Source organism: Lontra canadensis, unplaced genomic scaffold (genome assembly GCF_010015895.1).
Source record: "Lontra canadensis isolate GAN:19392208 unplaced genomic scaffold, GSC_riverotter_1.0 scaffold36, whole genome shotgun sequence".
Taxonomy (NCBI): domain Eukaryota; kingdom Metazoa; phylum Chordata; class Mammalia; order Carnivora; family Mustelidae; genus Lontra; species Lontra canadensis.
The window spans coordinates 17,141,787-17,168,907 of NW_022631030.1; the positions used below are offsets into that span (position 1 = coordinate 17,141,787).

At 43.0% G+C, this 27,121-nt stretch overlaps 1 protein-coding gene across 1 annotated transcript in view; it reads right to left on the reverse strand.

Annotated features, from left to right (window-relative positions):
* OPCML (opioid binding protein/cell adhesion molecule like) overlaps positions 1 to 11,172 on the reverse strand; it is a 1,077,798-nt gene extending 1,066,626 nt beyond the window's left edge. The window contains exon 1 of the mRNA XM_032868960.1: positions 10,702 to 11,172. Coding sequence (XP_032724851.1) covers positions 10,702 to 10,762 — 61 coding nt within the window. The 5' untranslated portion in view covers positions 10,763 to 11,172. The remainder of the gene's footprint in view (positions 1 to 10,701) is intronic.
* Positions 11,173 to 27,121: the final 15,949 nt, after the last annotated feature.

Below are 27,121 nucleotides of genomic sequence, written 5' to 3' on the forward strand. Positions count from 1 at the left end.
CTCCCATAATGTAATGGTAGAGACCTAACTATCTACTTCAAAAATAGACAATTTAAAAGAAATAGTCATTCAGGTTATAATAAAGAAGCAGTCCAGGCTCCATGGACATCATGGGGGCTAAATTGGTGGCAATTGTAAGGCAGTTCTCTTTTACTCCCAAGACCTTGCCCCCGAACAAAAAGAAGGTAAGTCCCATCAGGGAAAGATACAGATTCCTAATAGTGGTTTTCATCATCCCTTCCCATCTGGGCCTCACCCAAAGAGGCATCCAACCCAGTGCCAAGCAAGACTGGGCATTCTCTTCTCCACTCCATGGGATAAAGCCAGGGGACTCCCAAGGAAACTCGAGCTTCTCTTGGAGCCTGTAGGCTGACGGGCTATTTCCATCTGCCACATTCTTTCTTCCAACATTCTCTTCTCTCTGAGGAGAGTGGGAAATCCCTTGGCACTGGGCTGTTCAAAAGAACAAGGTTGGCTTGTTCAGAGAAGCCACAGCCTTCTTTAAAGCCTATCTTCCTAGAAACAGAAATGTCCATAGAGCTTGGCCCCACCACTGTCATGTTTTAGCAATCCTACCATGTCACATACATCATTGCATTCACCCTTAATCATACCTGGCATAGCTTCTGCTCTCTGTTCTGCATTTTTCTACAGCTGCTTTGAAACTATTGTTTTGACTGCACCCACACCCATGTTGTCCATTGTGAAGGTGGTGTGATGGTATAGGAGTTGGGAAGTAAAAAGACCTGGATATTTTGGCTCTTTCACTCACTAGCTACAGGATAATTAGGATGTACATGGATGTGCTTTGTATACTGCAAGTCACCATTTAAACATGAATCATTAATATAGAGACTCGGGCATTCTCAGTGTGGAGTTTCTCTTGGTTAGTTCAGAGCCAAGACCAAATAGATAAGTTTAAAATAGATATTTTGATGGTATAGTGATGATAAAGGCAGATATTTTTCATAGTGTATAGACCAAGCAAGTCAGGTGGACACATGTCTGAAATTTGATATTGTACTACCCTGAGCATATCATTCTGCATATCAAGAAAAGATGGATTTTAAGATGTCTCCCAGTTCAGTTACAAAGGTCCTTCAAAGTGTGAGAAAGCCTCTGAAAAGGACAAGGCTTCTCTTTTGTTTCTTGACCCCTCACCTTAATCACTGGGCAAAAGATACTGTGGAGTTGCCCTGTTCTTTGTGTACCATGATGAGAGAGTTTCAAGGAAACAGAGTAGTGGCCAAGGTTACAAGTTAGTTCATTTCCCAATAGTGTACCAGAGAGGGGGACAAAGTTCAGCTCAGCCCTTCACTATCACACTGAAATGACACCAGGCAAGCTATGAACACAGGTTATTGAAAACTGTGTTCAAACATTGGCTCTCACTATCTGATAATGTGACCTTGAATAAGATACTTGGACTCCCTTTGCCTCAGTGGTCTCAACTATAAAATGAAAGGAATTGATTAGGTCATCTCTAAGAGCCTTTTTAGTTCCAATGACCTTTACTGTTCAAAATAAATTATTGTAATTTATCCAGGTGGTTGATCTTGGAGAGAGGTCATGCATTCTTTCCTATCATTTTGATAATATTTGGGAAATGGTTGTATCTTTGTGCCCCCCAAATCACTCAAGTCCAATCAAAACCTCTCTAATATCCCTGATTTATTCCAGGAGAAAATAATCAGGGGCACAATCTAGGAGTTAACACAGCTAGAGCTCTTTATAATCCTTCTGATGGATTGGAGAATTGAGTGATGCAATCTTAAACTTCCGCATTAAACCCTTGAGAGGACACGAGTTAAGGAGCTGAGATTATTAGACTTCCAGAAATGACGGAATTTTCAAAAATAATCTATTCCTTATCTCACAGCAAGAGTACACCTAAACTGAAATAGATGGTTTGTGAGCAAGAATTTGAGGACAGATACTTTTCTCAATGCTCCCCAAAGGACTGTCAGTGCCTATTATGGGTTTACTTTTCAATTCGATTTTTGAAACATGTAAGGCACACCCATGACATTCCTGTAACAAGCTCTCAAGTCATCTACGTCTCCCCATTTCACCCACCACCAGTGGTTTCTCATCTGACTTACTGCAGTAGCCTCCCATTGGCCTACCTCCTTCCATGTTTGCTCGCCTCTAATCCATTCTGCAAATGGAACAAGAACAAGATTCAAACATATAACTCATGATCTTCACCCTCATCACATGAGTCATATCAGTGGTATTCCATCACTTCTAGAATAAAGACCAAAATGATAAACATGACCTTCGTGTGGGCAGGGGTTGCATCTTCTGATCCCTTCCCAGCTCTCTCAACTTATCTTACACCAAAATCCCTACCTCTCCATCCAGTTGAATAGAATGTCCTCTGATTCCTTCTCCTATGTTGTCTCTGCATATCTTGTTCACTCTGCCCCTTCCTCTGCCTCCTCCCTTGAGTTTGGGTAGTTTTCACTCTTCATCCTTCAGATCTCAGCCCAGTTGTCTCTTTCATGGGAAAGGCTTCATTGATCTCCCTGGCAATATCAAGCCCTCCTTCCAGGCAATCATAGCAGCATACATTTTCCCTTCCAAAGTCTTATCTCAGTTGTGATTTCACAACCATACAGGTATCTATTTGATGTATGCCTAGCCCACTAGACTATAAAGTTCACAAGAACAGGAACCATAATGATTTTTGTTCAGGCATCACATTCTCAGTGCCTAGCATAGTGTTTGCCACATAACAATCACTCAATAAATAACATGTCAAGTAAGTTAATGTGCTTAGCACTTAGAACACTCTGAGATGAATAACACAAGATGCCCTGGTATTCAGAATCCCACAACCATGAAATGACAAGTCTAAAATAGGCAAAGCTACAGAAAATGACTGGGTATAAGAAATGAGAAAGGCCCTTATCAATTTCTTTTGATTCATTGAGACCCTTTATACTTTTTCTATATGAACATCAACCCATATAAGTATCACTTGCTCAAATATAACTCACTCCTACACTATCAACATTTTACTTTTTGTGAACAACACAATTCTTCCTTCTGTTGTATAATGTTGACACCACAAGCATGACTCTAAGTTTCAAATAATTGGGGCCATGTCAACAGACATCCTGATTAAATCTGCTAAGTAATTTGGGTTTGCATTAAACCAATAGCCCACATCAGGGCCCACATCTGTGTTTATGGAACAACTCTCACTGTCAGTTGTGTCTGTCGCAACATGTGATGTGAGATCTGAAAACATGCAGCTCCAATTCTGAGCTGCTGCGTGTGTTTGGTTGGTAGCTTGGAGCTGGTGTTTATTGACAAGCATGAACACTGGAGTGAGTAATCATTATAAGCATTCTTCGCACATTTCCATCTCCCATTAGCAGAGCACATCTCCATGCCTCTCTGTCCTCACTCTGCAGATGGGGAAGCGGATGGGTAGGCTGAGACCCAGGGTCCCAGATGCCTTTGAGCATTCAATGGGATGAAACAGAATGATAGAATAGATAAGCTGACACTTGGTATTTGTGTGACCTTGGCTGATTACCTGTTCGTTTGTCCATTCAATTCATCCACTCACTCATCCAAACAACAAATACTTTTGGAGCCCTTATTTAATAACTGTCATTGTGCTAGGCATTTAGGATATGCTGGAGAACCAAACAGATGTGTTCACTACCTCTATGGACCATGGTCCAGGGAGGAAAAGAGACCTACAACAAAGAATTACTTTAAAATACAGGGACTTACAGTGTTAGAAGAAACCTGGTATCATGGACTTGCATAATAAAGAGAGATCTACCCTAGTTTAGAGCATGGAGAATCTCTGAGAAGCAACAGTTAAGCTGAGCCCTGAAGGGTAGAATGAAAGTTTGGCCAGAAACAGCATGATAAGAGGATCAGAACTTTTTAGACCTCGTAACCTCATAGATGAAGTCCTAGAAGAAAGAAAGAAAATGATGTGTTTGGGGAACGGATCAAGTCCCGAGTGGTTAGAGCCATGAACTGGGAGGGGAGAGAGATGTGAGGTGAGATGAAATGAGACCAGGGGCTGGTTAAGGCAGGTGGACCAAGCTGAGAACTTTAGACTCTAAAGGCAATCAGAAGTCTACCTAGAGTTTTAAGCAAAGCAAAGATAAGGGGGCAACATTTGACTGGCCTATGTCACAGTGACTCTGAGAAACAAATGAGGCCAAAGAAAAATTCTCCAGGTAAACCATAAAGCTTGGGACCATCATTATTCTAAGTATAACCACTAGGCAAACTCCCATGAATGATAAAGCCTATGAAAAATGCCCTGGGAATAAAGGTTCCAAAATGACCACTCAGACCATTTCAGACAGTCTGCCCCTTGAAATGCCAAACATGCTGGTTTTCTCCATGTTGGATTTGAGTGTGTCATCTGACTGTCACTTATCATCCCCCACAAACGTACAAGCAGCCATTCCAATCAATGGCCTGTGTCCTAATGCATCGATTCATCTTGGCCTTTCCAGGGGTCTCTCTGCACAGCATCTCTGCTCATTAAAGGGAATGTGCCTGCATCATAATGATAATGCTCTGCACTTACCCAGCACATTGCCCAGGGGTGTCTCAAAGCATTTTGCAAACATTTAATTAAGTTAGTCTAGTGACTGCAGGGGAGTCCCTAGTGTCTCAGCACCAAGGGGTCTGGGTGGGAGGGAAATGATAGCAAACAAGTGCAAGGCCGGCCTCCAGCACCAGCCCTGGAGCCCAGAGGCCAGTAGGCCAATGTGCAGGGGGTCTCTGCATCACTAGGGGGAAGCACACACACATGCTTTCTCATGGTTCTATCTGGTAGAAGCAGCCTGCAGGCCCCTTGCTCTAGGTGCCCACAGGGACAGCACCAAGGCCTAGAGGCCACAGCAGGGAGTTCTGGAAGGACAGAGATAGAGGTCAAAAGGAAGTGGCTTGCCTTCTTTAAGAAGTTGTGAATGTGATTTTGAGGATAGCTAAACTCTCATCTGCAAGTGTGTGTGTGTGTGTGTGTGTGTGTGTGTGTGTGTGTGTACTGACTTGAGGAGGAGAAGGTGAAGACAGGAGAGAGTATGTATTCACACACCAATAAGAAGGGAATAGAAAGCAATTGTCTTAAAAGTTTTTCTCTGGTTATAGGATTATATTTTGCTCCGCCCCAGAAGTACTTTCAATTTTGCCCCTCACCCTACAAACACCACTGTCTTGGGAGTACAGAACAGAGTGGTATAGAAATCTGGTAAATGGAATGATATCCTTGCCCCTCTGTGTTACCACCCCCTGCCCTCCAGGGAAAGGCAGAGGTAACCAAGGCCTCACAGATTAAGAAGCAAAGTCCAAGTCTCAGCCTCCCACCAGCAGCAAAAAAAGGCAAGGGGGACAAATGTCCCCAGGCGCTTGGTGTCTATAGCAGGGACAGAAGTGGGAGAATAGAGCAGAGCTGCCCCAAGCTCATGCCAGCCTGTCTCCCTCCTCTGAGTGCCTGCCCAGCCCCTGTGCCTGGAAGGTGTCATTCAACGTCCAGAGGTGCTAATATCCACCGCTTCTGACAGCCTGGCTTGTCAGCAGCCACAGGCCATCTGTGGGTTGACACTTGAGTTCACTGACAGGAATAGCCAGGTTTTGCTTTCCCTCTGTCCTCTCTCCCCAGCCCTAACCAGCTGCAAGCAGATGGCAGCAGGCCATGGGCCCCTCTCCAGTGAGCCAGGGACAGGAAAGTCACAGTACATAGGCTGTGGGTGATGGGGCTCCTGGAGTACCACTGTCCAAGGCTGATAAACAAGTCCATGTCCATAACAGCCCACCAAAAATATTGCAAAACAATGTTTTGGGAGACCATGGGGCCATGTCTGCTGCTCTAGTTTTCAATGCAGAGAAACCAAGGCCTGGGAAGCTCAAAGTCAGCATGCATATCTCATTGGGAGTCCAAAAGGAGAATGCTGAATAATTTCCTATTTTACTGGATCTATGTTTCTTGGGGCAGGAGAGTACCTTACTTAATAGATTTTGTTTAATTAGAACCTGTCTTCCTGGATAAATGAATGGATGAATTATATTCAGATGATTTTCATCACTGTGGTAAAGACAGTGTCACTGGTGAGCTGGTATGGTCCTGGCTAATCTTCTTCCTTCTTCCGCAATAAGGAGTGCTCACTCCATCTACGTGGAAGTCGCTGTTTGCCCTATTGTTAGGAGACCGTAATGAGGTGCTTTTGTCTTTGCTTTCAGTGACAAAAATTCAGAAATGTTCCACTTGTTTTCATCTAATTTAGACTTTTGGCTATTCTGTCCAACTGGAAACAAGAAGCATACATCATTAGAACCCATTCTACAGATTGGTAGGCTGAGGTTCAAGGGAATACCTTGAGCCAACCAAAGAAACCTCAAAGAATTCCTTCCCAGGTCTCAGTCCTCTGCTTTTCGCACTCTTAGAGGCTTAGGGGAAGTCCCATCTCAGTGTACTCACACCGCCCCGTGAAGCTCTGACACGGGTTTAAGACAGGGAGCAGGAGGAGTAGTGTAGTAGTTAGTGGCTGATGTGGGAGGCTGAGGCCCAGAGCTGCTACATAACGAACTCCACGCAAGTGCCAACCATCTCAAGAATCTTCTTCTGTAATTTTCCGGGCTACAGAGACATGGCAGAAGGTTCTAAGAATGACAGAAAGCACAGGGCAGACAGGACTGAAGCAACACACAGGGACCTCGAGCTATTCAGGATCTCTGATTAATCTCAGGTTGAGCAATGCTGCCTGGCTCCAGGCTACTGAAAAAGCCATCTTTATGAGGCTGCTGACACCTGTCTCCTTCTCAGGCCTGCTGTTGCCACTGAGCCAATGCTGAGCGCTGACAGCATGTAGCCCGACCTTATTAACATGTCCATCAATTGTAAGGGATTGAGGGCTACAGGGTAGGTTGGGGCAAAGGGGCACAAATCTATGATTGGTAGAAGGATGACGAAGTCTTGACAATAACTGGGTGCTCAGTCCTTGTCCATATCTCATATCTCATTTATAGTTGAGTCTAGGGCTGGGATTCTCCCATGGCAAAGGGTTCTCCTCTTGAGTCCCTCATGCAAACCAGGCAAACTTAGCCAGCTCCTCAACTCTGTGCTGGCCATGGGGAAAGAATTCATGGAAATTTGGATGTAGAGGCCACCCCCAGACTCACCCAAAGCCAAGCATTCCAGCCCAAGGAACCCAAAACCCAGGGCACTTCCCTACAGGAAGATAGGAGAATGTATGTGGGGGTAAAGGAAGACCCCTACCCCCGACAGAGCTGTCTATGTGAGTCCAGGGTTTTCAGACCAAGCATGATTAAATATGGGAGGATGTGGCTGTGGCTGTGAATCCAAGCTGACAGATCTGTGCATGGGACACAACTCAGTGCAGCCCAGGTAGATGGGGACACTTTACAGCTAACTGCCCTGCTTCGAGTCACGGCATAGGAGGCACAAGCAGTATCTGCCAGGGAGAAGGGGACAAACAGGAGGTAATGGTCTGAACTTGAGAAAAGAAGGGCTGTGCTGTGCTCCAGGGTACTGAGCCTTGACCACTAAACACAGCAACACCGCCTCACCTCCACCCCCATACCATCCTGCCAGGTTTTGAACCTGAAGGGAAAAGGCAGGCAGAAGATGGGTTTCTACTCAAGTGCTGCAGGCCACAGATACACAGATTTTAAAGTGCAGACCAAGTGGGTTTACAGTGCTTCAAAAGGTTCTGCCAGGCTTGTTAAAGATGCATGTCTGAGGTGGGGGCAGGGATTCTGCATTTTAATCCCTTTCCCCCACCCCATGCCCAACCCCACCCCTCCAAGTTACTCATCTTTCCACCAAGCCCACAGACCCAAGATCCACAGGGCTCTCTGCACAGACCCATCTCTCCTCCTACCTAAGACCACAAAAGCTCATGATCTCAAGAATGTCTCAAGCCCTAGTGTGACCCTAGTGTGACCCTTAAATTGTCAACATAAGTCCTCTCCCCAACTTGGATGGGGGTTCATTACATTTTCCACTTGTTACTGTCTTTCCCATCCCTAAGATTCAGCCTAGAAAAGCAATCTATGACCATCGGTCTCTCCCTGGAAGGCACCAAGAGGCGACAATATTCGCCTTAAAATCATTCTGGGATGGAAGCATGTTTACCAAGATATAGAAGGCTGCAGAATAAAATGGCATCAAGGCCTAACCAGGTCAGGGTTTTACTATAACATTAGCTTCTGTCTTAAGACACAGGAAAAGGAGGTGGCTAATGAGCTGGTGTTAATCCTGATGGGAGAAAAAGCATCATTTGAAACAAAGAAAAAGAAAAGTTTAAAAGCCTGACGAAGGAAGTAAGAGAAGCAAGGAAGAAGAAGTCACAAGTAAGCCATGTGTGCTCATCAGAACTTTTGGGTCCCACAGAAACCCCTCATGAAGCGTTTTCCTTCTCTCCACACACGCTTCCCAAAGCCAACTTTTCCTCCTCCCTGGAAGACATCTCAGGGCGGGCTCCTGGCACAGTTAGCATACAGAGTAGCCTCTGAGCACGAGTGACCCGAGGCTCTCCCCTGTGCCCTGCCCTTACTCCTGCCCACCACACTTTATTCTGGGGAGGGCCGAAGGGCTGGGAAGGCTGAGGTTATTCCCTTGAGCACAGCTGCCTTTAGGTACAGAAGCTTCTCCAGCAAGCAAGGTCAACACCCTACCAATGGAGTGGAGCTGCGTTTGCGGGTGCCGTGGGACCTCTAGAGGGAGGTCTCACCCTGATTCCTTCAGGGTGCACTGCAATGCAGCTTCAGCTGGCTAGGACTCACCCCCTCCCATTCTGAGGTATAATTTCTGATCCCTTTCTGGAGGAAGAGCAAACCCACAAGCAAGAGCCCTTGGGAAGGGGGTACTGAGCTCTGCTGCTCTTCCTGCCTGGGCCCCCGCACAGCGGGAGGAAGGCAGTCTGGCACCAAGAGGCCCCAGGGACTGCCACTCAGTCAGGGGACTTGCACACACAGGAAAGTTTGTCTTCTCACACTGTGGACCCAGAGTGCCCACCTGGCTCCCTCTATCAGGCTGGAGCAGGTATTGAGTGCTCCCTGCCTGCCCTGCCTTTCTCCCCTGAACGCTGTCTGGCCAAAACCCCCTCCCAGGCTGGAATCTGAAGAAGAATGACAGCGCCATGCACTCTGAACTTCTCAGCCTAAAGAACAGCTGGGAACACGATTCTGCAGAGCCATCCCTGCTACAAGAAGTACGATTTTTAAAAAACCTCGGACAACATCATACGAGGAATCTTTTTTCTTTTTTTTAAAGTCACTTCTCTCTTCTTTCTCCCCAGTAAACTTTTGTTTTTCTAATTTCACTCTGGTCCTTAGAAATATTAGGGCTTTAATGTCTTGAGAATAAAAACCAAAACCAAGGGATTCTCAATAAAAAAAAAAATAAAATTATGCGTTCTACCTATATCAGGATATGTAGGATTTAAGAATCTCAGAATTTGCGTCTGTGTATATATGTATGGGATTTTACATTAAGCTAATGTTTAGCCAAATGCATGTATTTCAATTTGTTGGGGTGGGAGGGGATGGAGGGAGGGAAAAGAAAATCCTTACTGGTTTGGGGTTTAGTATGGAAACCCCACAGACACTTTGATGCTGCCTAAAACCTTGGCAAGCATAACCCAGTCCCTTCAGCATTGTTTGAAGGATGCCTGCAGGCATTCAGTTGTCTGCTTGCGAACAGCACGCGTGCAATTATCAAATCTATTAAAACGTGTTGGGTTTTGCAACACTTCCATTAAGCTAATTCTGGTAGGATTGCAGCATCTTACCTGTGTCACTGCAGATTTGTTTTCCCCAAACAAGTAACTGCTGTGATAGGTAGGATCACATCTAAATCACTAGATAATGTAGGGAAGATGCTGAGGAGAATCAGGTAAATCCCGATTCCCAGCCTTCTCCCAGGAGAACATGCCAAATTCTGTCATGGGAAATACACATTTCCCAGGTGAGGAGTAGGAGGAGACATTGAGTAGATTGTAGATTCCAAAGGCATAATCTGCCCATTTGGCGGAAGGATAAAGAAAGGGTGAGGGGTGGTAGACGGACTGTGTGAAGACAAGAAATGCAGGAGCAGAGGAGGATCAGGAGAGCAAAAGGAGCTGGAGTGAGAGAGTGGGGAGACCAGGTTCAGGAGGGAGGGGGGAGGGAGGGGTGGAGGGAGAGCAGTGGAAAGAAAAGAGACAGGCAGAGAGACTGGAAAAAACAGAGATTAAGGGGACCAGGAGAGGTGGAGACTGATTCAGAAACAGAGAGAAACCAGAAGGAGACAGAAATAAGGGTGCTCCATCTGTCCTGCAGGTCCCAACACAAGCGGCCAGAAGGATTTACGACTGGGAGTTTCAACCCCTCTTCTCTTACCCCTGGGACCACAACTGGTTAATGCCAGTTGGTACCTCGCAGAGAAACAGCGGTGCCTCACAGCATGGTGCAGCTCTCGAACCCAGCTCACGGATTGCATCGTAGGGAACAGAGAGCAAATCCCGTGCTGCAAGCATCTGCATGCGTGTGAGTGAGGAGCGGATGTGTGTGCGTGCATACAGCAAACCTACCTCTTTCCCCCACATGCATCTCCCACTCCCTCTCTTCCTCCTGGGCTCTCCTCCTTCCCCCTTCCTCTTCTGCTCTAACATCTCCAAATCGCCCCAGGAATAGACGGACCCCTTCCCCTGGTACCTGGGATGAAGAGCAGGGCGGTCGTCGCGGAGAAGACGATCCAGCAGGCAGGGTGGTACATCTTGAGGCTGTGGTGTCTCAGCTGCTGGGCTTGCTACTGCTTCTGCTGCTGCTACCGCTGCTGCCTTCCTCTGTGCTGAATTCTGAGCAGGTTTAAATCCAATGTTTGCAAAGGGAGGGAGAGAGCAAAAGAGAGAGGGAGCAAGAGAGAGCGCGCGAGAGATGGGAGCAGGCAGGCAGCCTCTCTGATTTTTTTTTTTCTTGCACATACACACAACTGGTAAGAATCATCAGCACCAATCTGTACAGGGCTCAGAGCAGACCTCCTCCAAGGCACGCATTGGCTCCACTCTGCTGAGCGACACCCAGAGGCTTTCCTATCTGGGAGGCTTGACTCCAAGGGGAGTTGAAGCCTGTCCCTTCATCACCTCTCACCCGGAGCTCGGCAGTGTGCACTGGTGTCTGTGTCAGCATGCCAGTGTATGGCTTCTGTGGGCACACACGAGCGCCTCGGTGGGCAGTGGGGAGGAGGCTGGAACTGTTGGTGTCATCCTTACCCAAGCAGGGCTCAGGGCACAACAAAAAAGGAAATGTGACTAAAGCCCACGCTAATTCTTTATCATTGTTCCTTCTTCCTGGTCTCCAGGTGGGGGGCAGGAGCTGTAACCCACAGGAACACTGAAACATTTAAACCTGCACCTCGCTCCCCAATTCTGCTATTAAGAGCACTTGGAAGGAATTCAGTTTTCCCAGCAGGAAGATGGGTGCGTTAAGATTTTTTTCACAAAGAATGCAGAGAATTGGCCAGTTCCCCACAATTAGAGCATTCTGAAACTCTACCAAGACAAGATGCTATAGAAGCTCAAACAATTGCTATGATTACAGCATAGGCAGGGATATATTCTGATTAGATCTCAAGGAAGCAGAAACTTGCCAGAGTCATTGGAAACCTTCAAGAGGAGGCCTGGAAGAATACCTGTGGCTTTCTGTCTTTGCTTTTCCCTTTCACAGTCTAGCCTGTCCCACAGTATTTCTGGGTGTGATATACCTCAGAATTTCTCCTGCTCAGCACCTGCTCTAAAACAGCCTGTAGCCTTCCCTAAAGCATGCTTATGGTACACTTTGCTTGCTGAATAAATGCTACCCGTGAAGTATCCTTTGAACCTTGAGGATCTGTGATAAGAACAACACTAGGTTTTACCAAAGGGACTGGGCAGATATATATAACACTATTTCCATCCCAGAGTGTCCCCCAAAGACCCGCAGGGGCTTGGACCCCTTCCCAGATCGAAGTGTATGCATGGCTGGAGATCTTGAGTGCCTGTCGCCTGTGTAAGAGCATTCTTCCTCCCCTCCACTGCAATGGCTAAGGTCTCCCCGTGTACCTAATACAGCACACATATTCACAAGTATTATTTTAGTTAATCCTCACCACAGTCCTGCCATGTCGGCATTATTATTTCTGGATTTTAACAGGCTAAAACTGAGGTTCAGAGAGGTTTGGCAATTTGCTAAAGGCCACACAGCTAATGAGAGCCAGGATTCAAACACAAGTCTGTTCTACAGCAAACACCAGAGTTTCTATGCCTACGACCAATTGCCAGCAAGTCATTTTAGTCTAACAGAGCTCCTTCCTTTCTGCAAAATGAAGCCCATTTGCTTTTAAAGAAGTAAGACAATTAATTCCTTGCCTACTTATAAACAAGTCTGAAACTTTATGAGTCAAGTAGAAAACATATGATGAATATAAATAATCATCACCTGATACTTACAAAGTATGTACTTAATATAAAGTCCTTTTTAAAAGCTGGGGTATGAGGGATATAATTTGCTCTTATTTGAAAAGGGTATACAGTATATTTGAAGGCAAAAATTAACACATCTTTTGGCTCTAAATAGAAGATAATGGGACATACACTAAGTAATAAGGTCAAAATCTACACACTGAAGTTGCAAACATGGCATTTACAGACAATTGATCTGTGAGTGCTTTGAACAATACTAGAATCCTGCAGAAGTTTATAAAAATTGTAACAAGTGACTGGATCTTCTGGAGAACAGAACTGACTTGAAAAGGGTAGGGGGATCAGCTAGACCAGAGAAATTAGACGGATATTCCAAGATGAAGAAACAGAGCAGATACAGACAGAAACCCTTTGGGGAAAAATTGGGAGAGGACTTCAGGGAGTAAATGGAAGACAGAGTGAAAAACGCCTTGAATTCTAGATCAATGATATTTAGAAATTCCCTATTGTTGCTAGAAAGAAAAAAAAAAAGTTAATTTCTTTTTGAGCATGGAATCACTATGAATAAGGGAAAGTATATTTCTGGAAATTAATCTGGGAAAAGTACACAGGGTCTATTGAGGCAGGGGTACTTGTTAGTAGGCCTGACCCAGATTTGACAGGACTAGTAATGAGAGAGGAAATGCAGGGGCCTGGGTGTGAAACAGAAAAATTAGTTAGGCCTGGCAACCAATGGCCTTATACAAGTCACAAATATCACTTCTGTACCCTCTGTGGACCAAGGTTTTTAAAAATATCAGCACTTTTTACCCAAAGCCTTGTCTTCCAAGAAAGCATCATTAAAATTTCTTGAGAGATGAAGAAACAGAGATTCAGAGAGGTTAGGCAATTTTTCCAAGGTCACACAGCTACTTAAGGACACAGCCAAACTGCAAACCCAGGTTTTTCTGTTTCTAAGGCTTCCATATATATATATATATATCATAATATTGAGTATTCTCATTTTGTTGAATATCTGTGTGCCAGGTCCTCTGTTATTGGCTTCATATATCCCCTATTTATCTTCTCAATAATAATTATTCCCATAGTGCTCAAAGAGTTTAAATAACTTCCACAAAGTCATAGAGATGTTCAGGCATAGAGCCAGGGTTTGAGGCCAGGCCTGCCTTCACCAACAGGGTTAGAACCACAAGGAGGGGAGAGGAGTTTTATGCCTTCACCAGGCATTCCCCTTGATGACAACAGTGTGCTAAGTGTCATTTAGGTTCTGCGGCTCCTGAGAAGCATAGGACAAGACTTGAACCCATATCTTGGAAAGGACATAAACCTTTATTCGACTGGACACAATACTAGGAACTTCACGTGTGTTTTCTCCCCTCATTTTATCCCTATTCCACAGGTAAAGAAATAGACTGGGGGCACCTGGGTGGCTCAGTGTGTTAAGCCTCTGCCTTCAGCTCAGGTCATGATCTCAGGGTCCTGGGATCGAGCCCTGGCCTCCCGCTCTCTACTCATCAGGGAGCCTGCTTCCCCCTCTCTCTCTGCCTGCCTCTCTGCCTACTTGTGATCTCTCTCTGTCAAATAAATAAATAAAATCTTAAAAAAAAAATAGACTGGGTTATAGAAACCTCCAAGTTCCCTCTCCAAGGCTAATAAGTGACAGAGAAATCTAGGCCTTTCATACACAAAAGTTTCATGTTTTTCTCTCTAATTCCTATGAATTACATTTTTGTTCTGAAAACGTCCCATTTAGGGGCACCTGGGTGGCTCAGTCTTAAGCATCTGATGCTTGATTTCAGCTCAGGTCATGATCTCAGGCTTGTGAGATGAAGCCCCTCACTGGGCTCTGTGCTGGGCATGGGGCCTGCTTAACATTCTCTCTCTCTTTTCCTCTGCCCCTCTCCCCCAATCAAAAAAAAAAAAAAAATCGCATTTATTCAACCAAACTATTTCCTAATACACACATGCCTTCATCCTGTACCTTTAATTAAATTCACATTTAACAAACATCAATATATATTAAGAAATATTTTAGTTTTCAAAATGCATATGCCTAATAAAATCTTCCTTAAGGAAACACATAAATATGTATTTTTACTGATCAATTCTTCTAGGTCTATTATATGATTAAAATATGTCTCTTTTATTTAAAAAAGAGAAGAAGAAGAAATGTATAAATACATATTTAATCAATAGATGGTACCAACTCTGAAAAGAGAGATTACGGTCTACTGGGTCTATTTAAACACCTTAAAAAAATACAAATACAAATAAAAATGCTTCAATGCATATTTACTAGGGGGACTGTTCTCCTCTCTGGGGTAAATAATATGCAGTTTTATACCTTTCATGAATCTTTTTTTTTTCTTCCTCTAAAGCTAACAAAATCATCAAAACTGTATTTAAATAGCAATAAGATAGGGGAACAAACCAACCGAAACCAGGCCATTGTGCAATGAGGCTGACTGTCACACTTTTCCTCCAGCCTATGCTTCTTTCCTCTGGACCAGGGACAATTGTTAGGCAAACCTCTCCACAGGCAGTGGCGGGCTACTTAGAGATAGATGGGGACTGGAGAAGGATGGGTCAATGTTGCATCCTTCTCCTGTGAGAGATAAACCTGGGTCCCCATCTTACCTCTTTCCCTGCTAGCTATGTGACCTTGGGGGAAAGAATACAAGGACTCCCTCTGATTCACATTTTTAAAAAATTTGTATACTACCTTTGGTCCTTCATACTCATTCATCATTCATTCATTCATTCGCTCATGGAATAAATATTCATCATGCTCCTGCTGTGGGTCAGGTAAATATTTGATGTATGGGATGTGAAGGACGTGTAATATAAAGCAAGATAAAAAACTATCCTCACCCACCTAAAATTCAGAGTAGTAAGGAAGACAAATATTAATGTGCTAATTATATCATTGATTATATTTGTGCTAAGTGATTGTAGAAAACATGTAAATTGGTAGGCAAGCACAAAACAAAGGGGAGATGGAGAGTGTGGGAGGATGCTCTAAGAAGTGACTTCTAAGCTGGATTAGAGTAAGAATAGGCCAGGAGGAAAGAAGCCGAGATTGTTCCTGGCAGAAAGCACAGCCTGTGCAGAAGCCCCAAGGCAGGGACATGACTTGAGGAGACACTAAAGGCTCTTTCTTACAATTCACATTTAGCAACTTTGTACTGAAATCAACTCTGTAAATCGTGTTAGGATGATGGATCACTGCATTTGCAGCCTGACGAAGGGACAACGAAGGGTGGAATTCTACATTTTGTAGCACTCAGGGCAATAATAATTAAAAAAAAGTATAGACGGTAAAATACTACAGATTAAAATTGGACTCTGTCATTTTAGTTTTAAATATTCCAAAATGAACTGGAGCCTCCTCAGAGCAAGTTAGAGGTTCTGAAAGGAACAATAACTCCTATAAACCACAAAGGTACCATTTAGTTCAGAGGAGAAAGAATTGATTAAGCAACTGGCTTATGACTATAAAAGTAAACACTTCTTCTGAAATCACAGGGACGGCTCACAAAGGGTATGTCACTTCTGGTCTTTTAACATGTTTATAAAATATCTTGGTCATGTGTCTGATACTTTTAACAATAAATACCATTTATGAAATACCCACTATGTGTCGATTTCCCTGCTAGATGCTAATATGGATGGTGTCTACTTTTCACACCAATTCCTTCCACAAAGTAGACCTATGATACACCATTTCCAGACATGTCAGCTAGGACTTCCCCCGGGCCCAACAGAGAAGTGACAGAGCTGAGATTTGTACTCAGAGCTGTCTGACTCCTAAGACTGAAGTTTTTGCATCCTACCGGAAAGATCTAGATGCACTTATTTGAAACTATTATAAAGATCTTCTACATGGCTGCCAGCATCACACTTTTGTTTCTTCATTTAAAAAACTTTAATAAAAGAATATATTATATGATTTATCAAATTACTAGTACTAAAGGCTTATTGAAAACAACATTCCAGAGGCACCTGGGCCGCTCAGTGGGTTAAGCCTCTGCCTTCAGCTCAGGTCATGATCTCAGGGTCCTGGGATTGAGCCCCGCATCAGGCCCTCTGCTCAGAGGGGAGCCTGCTTCCTCCCCACTCTCTCCCTACTTGTGATCTCTGTCTGTCAAACAAATAAACAAAAACTTTAAAATGTATACATATATAAATATATATATGTATGTATTTTAATATATATGTATATATATTAAATATATATATGTATATATTTAAAAAAAAAGAAAACAGCATTCCAAATCCCACTCCTCAAAAGCAGCCACTTCTACCTCTTTTATTGGTCTTTTAAAAAATCTGTTTACTCTGCTATTTCCTTATTTAACAATTTTTTTAAAGTATCTATTGACTTTTTACTATAGAAGATAAGGATTTAGCCCTGTTCACCACCAACCTCCATAATTGTCCTCCTTCCATCAACTCAATATGTCACAATGTTTAATTACATCATTATTTAGTATTTTACATTGTTATGATTATTTAACTATTGTCTTTCTTGTGCAACTTTTTGTTTTTCCCAAAGATGATATTGCCTTTTTGTTTCATTTACTGAATCTTATATAGACCTATAATTAAATCTCTCCAATCCTCCAGCAGAATTCTAAAATTCCTTTCAGTATAGTTAAAAACACCTAGTAATCTATCAGCCTCATGTTTTAAAGGCATTCTTTCTGAAGGTTTCCATCCACCTGGCCCTCAGTTGTCTGGGACTTCCCTTTACTAACAGCTTCCGATGCCCTATGTGTTTCTCATGTTTTCTGGATGTAGGTTTTCTTCTTTCTTGGTGTTCTTCCTTGGTTTAATGAAACACATCTTTTAATAGTTTGCTGAGAAAGCATTCATAGGTGGTCATTTGCGGGAGGAACTTGAATATTCAAAAATGGCTTAATGGGGTGCCTGAGTGGCTCAGTGAGTTAAGCCTCTGCCTTAGGCTCAGGTCATGATCCCAGGGTTCTGGGATCCAGCCCCACGTCAGGCTCTCTGCTCAGCAGGGAGCCTGCTTAGCTGTCTCTCTCTGCCTGCCTCTCTACCTACTTGTGATCCTGTCAAAAAAATAAATAAACTCTTTAAAAAAAAATGGCTTTACCCTAATCTCACTCAAGTATAGTTAGTTCATCTACAAATAGAATTCTAGGTTGAAAATTAATATCCTCTCTAAATTTTGAAACTATTTCTCCATTTTCCTCTAAGTTTAAGTGTTGTTGAAAAGTATGATTTATGTCAAATTGCATTTATTTATATTTAAAATGTCTTGATTTTCTCTCAGTAAACATTTAGAATATTCTTTATTTTATTTTATTTTTTTCAGTGTTCCAAGAATATTGTTTTTATCCATAGCTTTCCAAAATTTCACAAAGATGAAATTCTTCATGTGGATCTGTTTTCTTTCATTGTGTCAGACACTCTTCCAATACAGAAATTTCATGATCTTCAACTCTGGGAACTTTCAATTTGTTTGTATTATTATGACTTTGAAATTTTTCTCTCCTTTCTGCTATTCATTCTTTGTAGAATTTCTATTAAATGAATCTTAGTCTTCAGGATTACTTCCCTAATTTTCTTATATTTTTTTCTTTCTTTTCTTTTTTTCAAGATATTCTTAAAACTTTAGTTTCCACTTATCCTACTGACTTTTTAAAAATTGTAATTATCAAATTATTAATTTCAAACTGTCTTCTTTGTTGCCTGATTTTTTCACAGTGCCCTGTTCTTGTTCTATGGTTACATCTTTTCTGAGTATATTAATCAATACTTGGTATTGTTTCCTTTTGCTTTTCCTTTTTTTATTTTATTTTATTTTTAATTTTCTTTTATTCTGCTCATTTGTTTTTATATCTGTCTTTCATGTAAGAAAGCTTCAGCTGTCTGCCGATCTTTGGTCTTCTTTTCATATTTAAAAAAATAAAGTAATGATAGACTGTCTGGAATCTGTGTTTACCAATGGTATTTATTTATTAGTGGATCCTTCAAAGATTATCAGGCAAATAGTGGCCTTGGGACAAGGAACAGCCTTGGGACCATTTTCCCCCAAATGTCAGTAGTTGTAGATCTGTTTGTCTTGAGTCACTCAAGTTTCTCCAAATGAGGCCTCCATTCATCTACCAGGATGGTAAAATCCTGGTTTCCAGCATTCTGAAGGTGATCCAGTGGGTTTCACCATTCAAGATGGAGATCCTCAACCTCTCTGTTTTTACCAGATTATCTCAATGTCTTCTGTGGCTGAGCTTGGATTCTTTCTTCTTCAATTCCTTCAAAAAAATAAATTTCCCATTCATGGGAAATAGGAGAAGCAGAGCATTCTGGGGTGGATATGTGTCTAAAACGGGCTTTTAACTCATTCCTCCCCACTTCTGCCTTCCAAATTACCCTGAAGCTGTCATTCCTGGGCTGCCATGGATATAAACCCACACAATCCTATCTATCACATTCTTTGCACACCCTTGCATCTCACCTTTATTTTATTTTATTTTGTTTTGTTTTGTTTTGTTTTGTTTTACTAAATCACGTGCACTCATTCTTTTTCTTTTCAAAGGAATATCCATTTCTCAACCACTTTCATTTCTTCTTCCAACTTTTTGTCCTTTGTACATTTTTAACCCGTTGTTATCCATTTTCTGGGATTTGAGAAGACATTGCAGGGCAAAATGGAGGCCAGCCTTCCATGTGTAACTCCCTACTAGTTCAGACTCTTTGTGACATAAAGGAAAAAGGATATTACAAATAAAAATTTCAAAACACCTGGAATAAAAGGCTGTTTTTCCAGTATAAAGCTAAAATCCTACATGAATAAGAGTAACTGAAATAAGAGCTAATGTTGCTGACATGCACATTGAAGACTTGGACATTTATAATCTCAGTTATTTGTCTCACTCCCATGTAAAGTAACATAGAGGAGGGGTTAATTAGCCCCATTTTCCAGATAGAAAAATGAGGAGGCATTGCAATTTATTTTTTTATGTTTTAATTCATTCATTTTAAGCAATCTCTACATCCAAAGTGGGGCTCAAACTCATGACCCTGAGATCAAGAGCCACATGCTCTTCCAACTGAGCCAGACAGGTACACCTACAATTCAAATATGTGCCCCAAAAGACCCAGAAGTCAAGGAAGAAGCCAGGACTACAATCCCCATATTCTCTTTCTGATCAGTCACTTCCAACAATGAATACTTCTTTCACTCATTATTACTGTTCTTGTTGTTGTTACTAGTCACATAAGCATCACCCTGGTTCACTTACAGCCCAGAAACTAGCTAGATTTGTTCAAGACAATATATTATCCAAGCTCACATTATCGTTAAAGCCTTCCACCTAGATTTGCTTGATCGAATTTTAGCTAGGTATTGAAGAAAATGGCATCTGATTTTCACTTATGTATGCATTTTTTTCCAGAACAAATTTAAAGCAAGAACTGAAGTATTCTAGCTATTGGGGAAAAAATTCATCACCCTGTTCCCAAGTGCAGGAAGGCGAAGTGCAGGAAGATGAAAGGATGTTCACACCATGTGGAAGTGAGAAGGCATGGCCAAACAACCATGCATTCCCAGGGCGCCATCCACCATCTTCTCCCCAGATTTGGTCTCCTTTTCTCTCTCTGTCCTTTTTCTCCCCCTCTCATTTCCTGTCTTCTTTTTCTCCCTGTGTGGAGGGGCTGCTCCCTGCACTCTACTCTGGATGAAAAGGCTACTCTTCTCTCCTTGACATCGTGTTAGTCTGTGAATGCACATCTATTGATTTGCATTTGGGGGAGGAAAAAGAGAAAGGCGGGGAGGGGGTAGAGAAAAAGAAAAACACACAGTTACACATTCCCTGACTACATGGCTACCAAGGGGACATGGTCAGGCAATGGCAGAGAATTTTAACTGTGTCTCTTTCTCTTTCTGCCTCCCAACCCCTCCAGCCTCTCCATGGCACCAGCTGCTGCTTTCACCCCACCCAGCCCAGGCCCATTTGCTCAGAGGCATCCAGCACAGAGACAAGATCTTAGTCTTCACCCCTCCCCCACCCATGTGTTCAGATATTGCTGACACTGACCCTTTGTGTGAGGCTCAAGACCCAAAGAAGTGTTCTTGCAGGATGGGAGCTCAGGAGAGGCAGGAGGCCTTGTTAGCAAAGGCTGGCCCCAGAGACTGTGTGACAGTGAGTTCAGGGTTGTGCCTGCTACTCTAACCAATTTTTAAAATAAAGCTCAGGTAATTAAAAATTGTGCAACTAAGAATCATATACTTAGATTACAATTTAGGTTCTGACATTTCCTAGCCATGAGGCACTTAATTCCACATTCACCTCTTTCCAGAGACCAACAGTCAGTGTGCAGGCAACGCATACATTCTTTAAAGTATTATACCCGGAGTCCATTCTAAAGCTTCACAGAGATGCAGGGGCAAGTTTGTCTCCCATCTCTGGGGGCTGGGAGTATCACGTATTCTATGTTGTAAAGTGGCTGAGGAACCTAAGAGGTATTATTTCAACCCAATATGTGTCTTTGTATGTGGCAAATGAAATCAGCATCTAGTCATGGGCCATGTTAGCTTATTTTCAAATAACATTTACTGAGCATTTAATTGTTGAGCACCCACTGCACACAAGGAGAAGCTGGGTCTGAACAGAAGGCTGAGTCACTATAGAAGATGCCATGGTCCTGCCATCCTGCTCTACATTTCCCAGGGAAGAGAGGGAGAAAAATCAAGGAACAAATGGGAAAATCTTTGAAAAACAATAACTGATCCTACAAATGCCCCAAATTATTGTTGTTGCAGCAAGTATTAAATTGTCTAGACCTGGCCAAATCTGTGTGTTTTACTAAAAATGCACTTACTATTAGCCAAAGATATTGGGACCATTTAAATGAAACCAACAGGCACAGTATTTTAAATAATCCCTGTTTTGGTTCAGTCCACATGCACACCTTTTAAAATGGAAACACTGGACCGAGTAGTAATGACAGGGAAAAAAAAACAAACTCATGCTCCATCTATTTGAACGGGAAATTGTGGATAGCTCAAGACTGAAATGAATCTGATTTCCCTCCTCAGCAGAGGGTTGACTTACTTTACAGCAGAACTGCAGCATTTATATGAAGATGCCCTCCTGCAAAATTAGATTCTTCAAGCTTCACTAGGTACCTGTGTTTGACACACTTGCTTCTGCTTTCAATATTTCCTTGAAGGATGCAAGAGCCTCCAAGGTTCCAAAGTTCAGTTAAACTAAAGACTTACAAGTTCGGTTGCTAACCTAAAGATGCCCCTGCTCAGAAGGCTAGACTATTGAAGTGCAATTGTCAGGAGGGGAAGTTCCTCTCTCTCTCTCTTTTTTCTGAGGGGTATGCTGCTGGGTACTCCCTGGAATGAACAATTCTCCCCCAAATCTTTGTCATGCCTGACAAAGCTGAAGCTGACATAAAATGAGAGATCGGAATCTGAAGAGGAGGTTATGCGGACTTCATTCACATAGAGCAGAGTTTTGAGTGTACTTGTTCTCCTTTTGTTATCTTTAACAAAACTGTGTATGTCTCTCATAACTTCTACCACACAGGTTTTGAACTCTCCAGGAAAAGTGGCCTGTGGCCCTAGCAACCATGGAGCAAGGAGGATGACCAAGTCAACATATTTCAATGAACTTCGGCCTCCTTTCCAGATGAATCTCTTGCTGTTTGACATCATTATTTCCAGAGCCTCCTTAAATCCATATATTCTTATAAAAAATGTGTCACCAGAGAAAATAACTTCATTAATATTATGGAAAAACACCATAATGGGGGCTGAGGAAGGCCATTTGTTGCAGCTAAATCCACGTACACAATGACCTCTGCACAGTGTCCCCGTGTTCCCAAGGAGCTACCCTGGACTCCTCAGTGTCACATAGATACTAACTCACTGACCATTATTACTAGTTGTCACTTTAGAAGCCACCTGCTTTTACAGCCTGATCCTAAAACTTTCCAAAAAGGAGAGTTTCCCACCACTACGTGACAGCATTTTAGGTGGAACTCAACTAGTGGGGACTTTTGCCAGGAACTGCCAGTGACAGGATTTGGAGCTGAGGACTGCAGACCTGGACCCAGCAGGCAACAAAGGGTCTAGCTGTGCCAAAGGGCCCTCTTGCCCCTGCATGTTCCAGTCACCACCTTTTGGCCATCACCTTAGAGCATCAGGGCCTCCTAATGCTGGTGCTCTGATCTCTGACAACAAAGCGGAAATATTTCTTCCACTGGCATTTTCATTAAAGGTTTTGGTGACCTCTCTAACTGCCTCCCATGAAGAAGGCCCAGGACCTGATCCACAGTTTCCAATGCCTTTCTTTTTGGAATAGCATATGATAGCCTGAGGACTGGATCTGACCCTCAGACACATTTTCTATGTCCAGCAGTACTTTTTAAATTGAATATGTTGCTCGTATTTAAACATCTGCTCATGTAGATATTTAGTTACTCTTGAAAAATAAGAAGACCTGGTCATGCTGGTTCTTCATTCTGTCTGAATAAAAATCATCTGATGCTCTAGCTGCCCCTTTATAAAGCAAAGCATCCTCCATTCTGCTGCAACCCCCACCAGGCCCCCTGCATTTTTCTACAGGACTCCCCCAGGCCTGCAGGCCTCAGGCCTCATCTACTCCTATGGGATAAATTCCCACTATTTATCTATCATCTATCTATCTATCTATCTATCTATCTATCTCCTCTTTCTCGTTCTCATCCTCCTTCTATAATTATTATAAGCTAACAACCACAGAATGCCTTTATCCTGACCCAAGAAAACACCACCAGAGGCTTAGAAATGATCAAACTTTCCCCCCAAGTAAGATAAATAGCAAAGAGCTCATTTTGCAAGGGCTCAACATTACCCATCTGGATATCTCAGTATGCTGCTCATGATGCTTTCATTACATTTCTATAATAAGTTGCAGATAATACTGTCCTCCCAAGAGGGATGTTCATGTTCCAGGAAACTTGGAAAACGAGACAGGGGAGGTGAAAAGTCATGTGTGACCTTCACAGGCACACGCAGATAGAGAAACCAGCAGAAAATGAAAAGAACAGCTTCCATCACTCGTTTCAGGCAGGTCAGCTGGGCTTTAATAACAGCCAGGGGAAGGAAGAAGTCCCCAGGAAGGGTCTGCTTGTGATACTCAGATCATTTTCCAGGATACAGATGCAAAAATGAAAGAGGAAAATTCTTCAATGGTGTATTCAGGCAGGAGAGAAACTGTTCAAAATAACACACACACACACACACATACACACACACACATACACCCCTTAGCTTATTTTCTATGATGCTTCATCTCATTTCTTAAACAGACATTTTGTCAGAGGGATTCTCAAATTTGAATGATGGTGTAAGGAAAAGTCCTCGTCTCCTCCCAAGGATGGAAATATATAAGAAGGGGGGAGTGTGAGGGTAGTGAAGCTGCTGGTTCCACAGAATGAAAGCAAGCAAGACTGGGTACAGATTTTGACTTTGGGAGAAAAGGGCATTTGGAAGGATGCAGTCAAGCTGGGTGAGTACTTCTCTCCTCCCAGTTAAAGCCAGGGAGCCCCTAGTGGGCAAGGAACTGCTAGTTGAGTCAAGAGTCCTTGGAAATTCCTGTTGCACAGTTGTGGAAATAGTCATCTGGTGACACTTGTACAGCATCTTGAGGTTCTCTGATCTTTGGTGGGTTGAAAAGGACCACAAGCAGCTTCCTTGCCCAGGCAAGCTCCTTGTTTTGTGCCACTTTCACTGGAAAAAAATATCCTACCACGGCTTGTGACGTCACCACCTAAAATGCCAGGAAACAGAAAACCCACATTTGGTACCATGATCACCATTTTTGCTTCTTGCATCTCTGGGGGTAAGGGCCTTCTCAAATATGGTGTTCTGAAGCCCAGCCTTCATTTTCAGGGCATGTTCAGTAAATGTGTATGGAATGAACTCATGAATGCAGACATGAATGAATGAGCATGCTAGGCTTTGTACAAAATCACTTTTGCATCACAAGTCAGAGATCATACTCAGAGACAAAATGCAGTTAGCAAAGACACTTTGGGATCAGACAGGCTTGGTTGGAATCTAGCTGTGTGTCCTTAGACAAACATCTTTCCCTCTCTGAGTCTCTACTTTCTTACCTGATGAATTAAGATCACAATGTCCATCTGGCAAGGTGGCCATGAGGAATAAGTGAAAGAAAGTCCGTAAAGCACTTAGCCCAGTGCTTAAGAACTCAATAAATGGCAGCCATTGTCATGACCGGCTCGGCAACAACCTGGTTTATTGATTTCTAGCAAGTCTCAATCTAAGGCTGATCCTGCAGATTCCCAGTTGGAAATTTCCTGGCTCACATGCCAGATGGAAACTACTCCTCTACACCCCCACAGTGACCTTGAGCAGATTGCTTCCCAGGATTTCACTTCTGGAACTCTTTATCAAACTCTCTCTGACCTGTCATGCTGATGAGAAGTTTCTCCTCCAGAGCCTGGGCTTGAATAAAACCACAAGGTGAGGGGCGCCTGGGTGGCTCAGTGGGTTAAAGCCTCTGCCTTCAGCTCAGGTCATGATCCCAGGGTCCTGGGATCGAGCCCCACATCGGGCTCTCTGCTCAGCAGGAAGCCTGCTTCCTCCTCTCTCTCTCTCTGCCTGCCTCTCTGACTACTTGTGATCTCTCTCTGTCAAATAAATAACTAAATAAAAATCTTTAAAAAAAAAAAAAAGCCACAAGGTGAGTGCTCTTCCAGCTCTCTTGACAGAACTTTAGAATCTTCCTTCTTTTAAGTCTTGATTTGTCTTTTCTAGCCTCATTCCTACCTGCCTCCCTGAGTCCCCATGTTTTTGTCCTAGAGTGTTCTCTGTGGCATGTCCTAGGGCACTTTATACTTGGCTCTACGTTGTCTGGTTTTTCTCATTGTCCTGTTTCAGTCATTAAAAAATCAGAAACAAGGAAACTCATGTTTTACACAGTCACAAATAACTTGTTTCAGTCAAGTAAAAGTATAGTTAGAATATATATGTGGTAGCGGAGTAGGCCATTTCATGCATAACTAAAGGTTTGACTTCTTTTAAGTTCTCAAATAAAGAGATGACCAAGCAATCAGCATTGCTGAGGTAGTAGATCTTCATGTAAACAAACGAGCAGACCTGGATTCAGGACCTGGCTCTGACATGTGGTATCTCCGGCAGGGTGCCAAGCTTCTCCCCCCTTCAGTTTCCTCATCTGTGAAGTGGAGATACAAAAAGTAGCTATCTCCCTACACCACTGTGAGAACGAATGACAAAATGTGTTCAGCACTGAGTACACTGAGCACTGAACACTAAGAACAGTGCCTGTATAGAAAATACACAGTTGATGCTACCATCATTATAAGTGGATCCAACCACCATTCATTGAGCAACTCTCTTGTGCTAGACCCTGTACTTGTCACTTGAGACACACTGCAAAGAAATACCAGGCAGAGACTCTGACCTCCTGCATTTAAAATCCAGAGGGAGGCAAAGACTTTTGTTAAATAATCACATACTTAGATATCACTGTAATTGTGATGATTGCCTTGAAATGGAGATATGTTGTATTAAGAGAGGAGAAATGGGCAGCATGCCATGCATGAACAGGTCTGGGAAGGCTTCCCTGAGGAGAAGATATTTCATCTGAGATCTGAAGAAGAAGTTGATTAGGTCTGGACAGAGAGGAATATCCCATGCAGAGGAAATGGCACATGTGGGGAATGACCATGAACATTTAAGGAACTAAAAGAAGGTTCAGATGGCTAGAGGATAGAAAATGAGTGGACCAGTGGGACAGATGAAGCTGGAAGAGGAAAGGAAGGCCAAAACACACAGAGACCAGCAGACTCTTCAAAGCAGCTTTGGCTATGGAAGACGTCTCAGGTAGGGGAAAGGGACATGCATGGCCATTCTCTCAGGCAGCATGTAGAGTTGACTGAAAGGGAGCCAATGTGGTGTGACCATTTTGAAGTGCATCCCAGCAGTCCAGGGATGTGGATGACCTTGGATGGACTGTACAGACTTTTAGGGGATATGATTCACAGGATTTGGTGGAGAAGGGGAGTAGGGGCAGGGGGATTTTCAAACTGATGCCTTGGTTCCTAGTTGAGTTTCTGGATGGATATAATGTCAATAACTAAGAAAAGATTCCCTGGATTCAGATTCAGTTGAAGAAAGCGGTTATGGGCTCAGCAGGGAAAGCAATGTGGCACCTAATAGTTCTATAGTCGTATACCTGGGTTCTAATCTCTTGTCTACTACTTGCAGGTTTAAAACTCTCTAAGCGTAATTTCCTTAATGATTTCCACCTATCTTGTGGAGTTGATATGAAAATCAAATGAAAGAATCAACATAGAGCTGTTAGCACAGTGCCTGGCACACAGTAATAATTCAAAACTTGGTTACTAATAGAATTATTTGGGGGCATGTTGAACTGCAATTACACTGAGGCATCTAAGTGGAGCCATCAAGTAAAAATTAAATATACAAATCTGTAGCTAACAAGAGAGTTTTTGACTAGGGATAAAGATTTGTGAGCCATCTCAGTATAGGTGGTCATTAGTAGAGTCATCTTTTCCTCTCTCTTCAGGTTCATGTAACAGAAACTTCTGCCTTCTCAGGAAAAGCAATGGAGAAGAAGCTACTATCTTTGCTTTACCTCTCACTG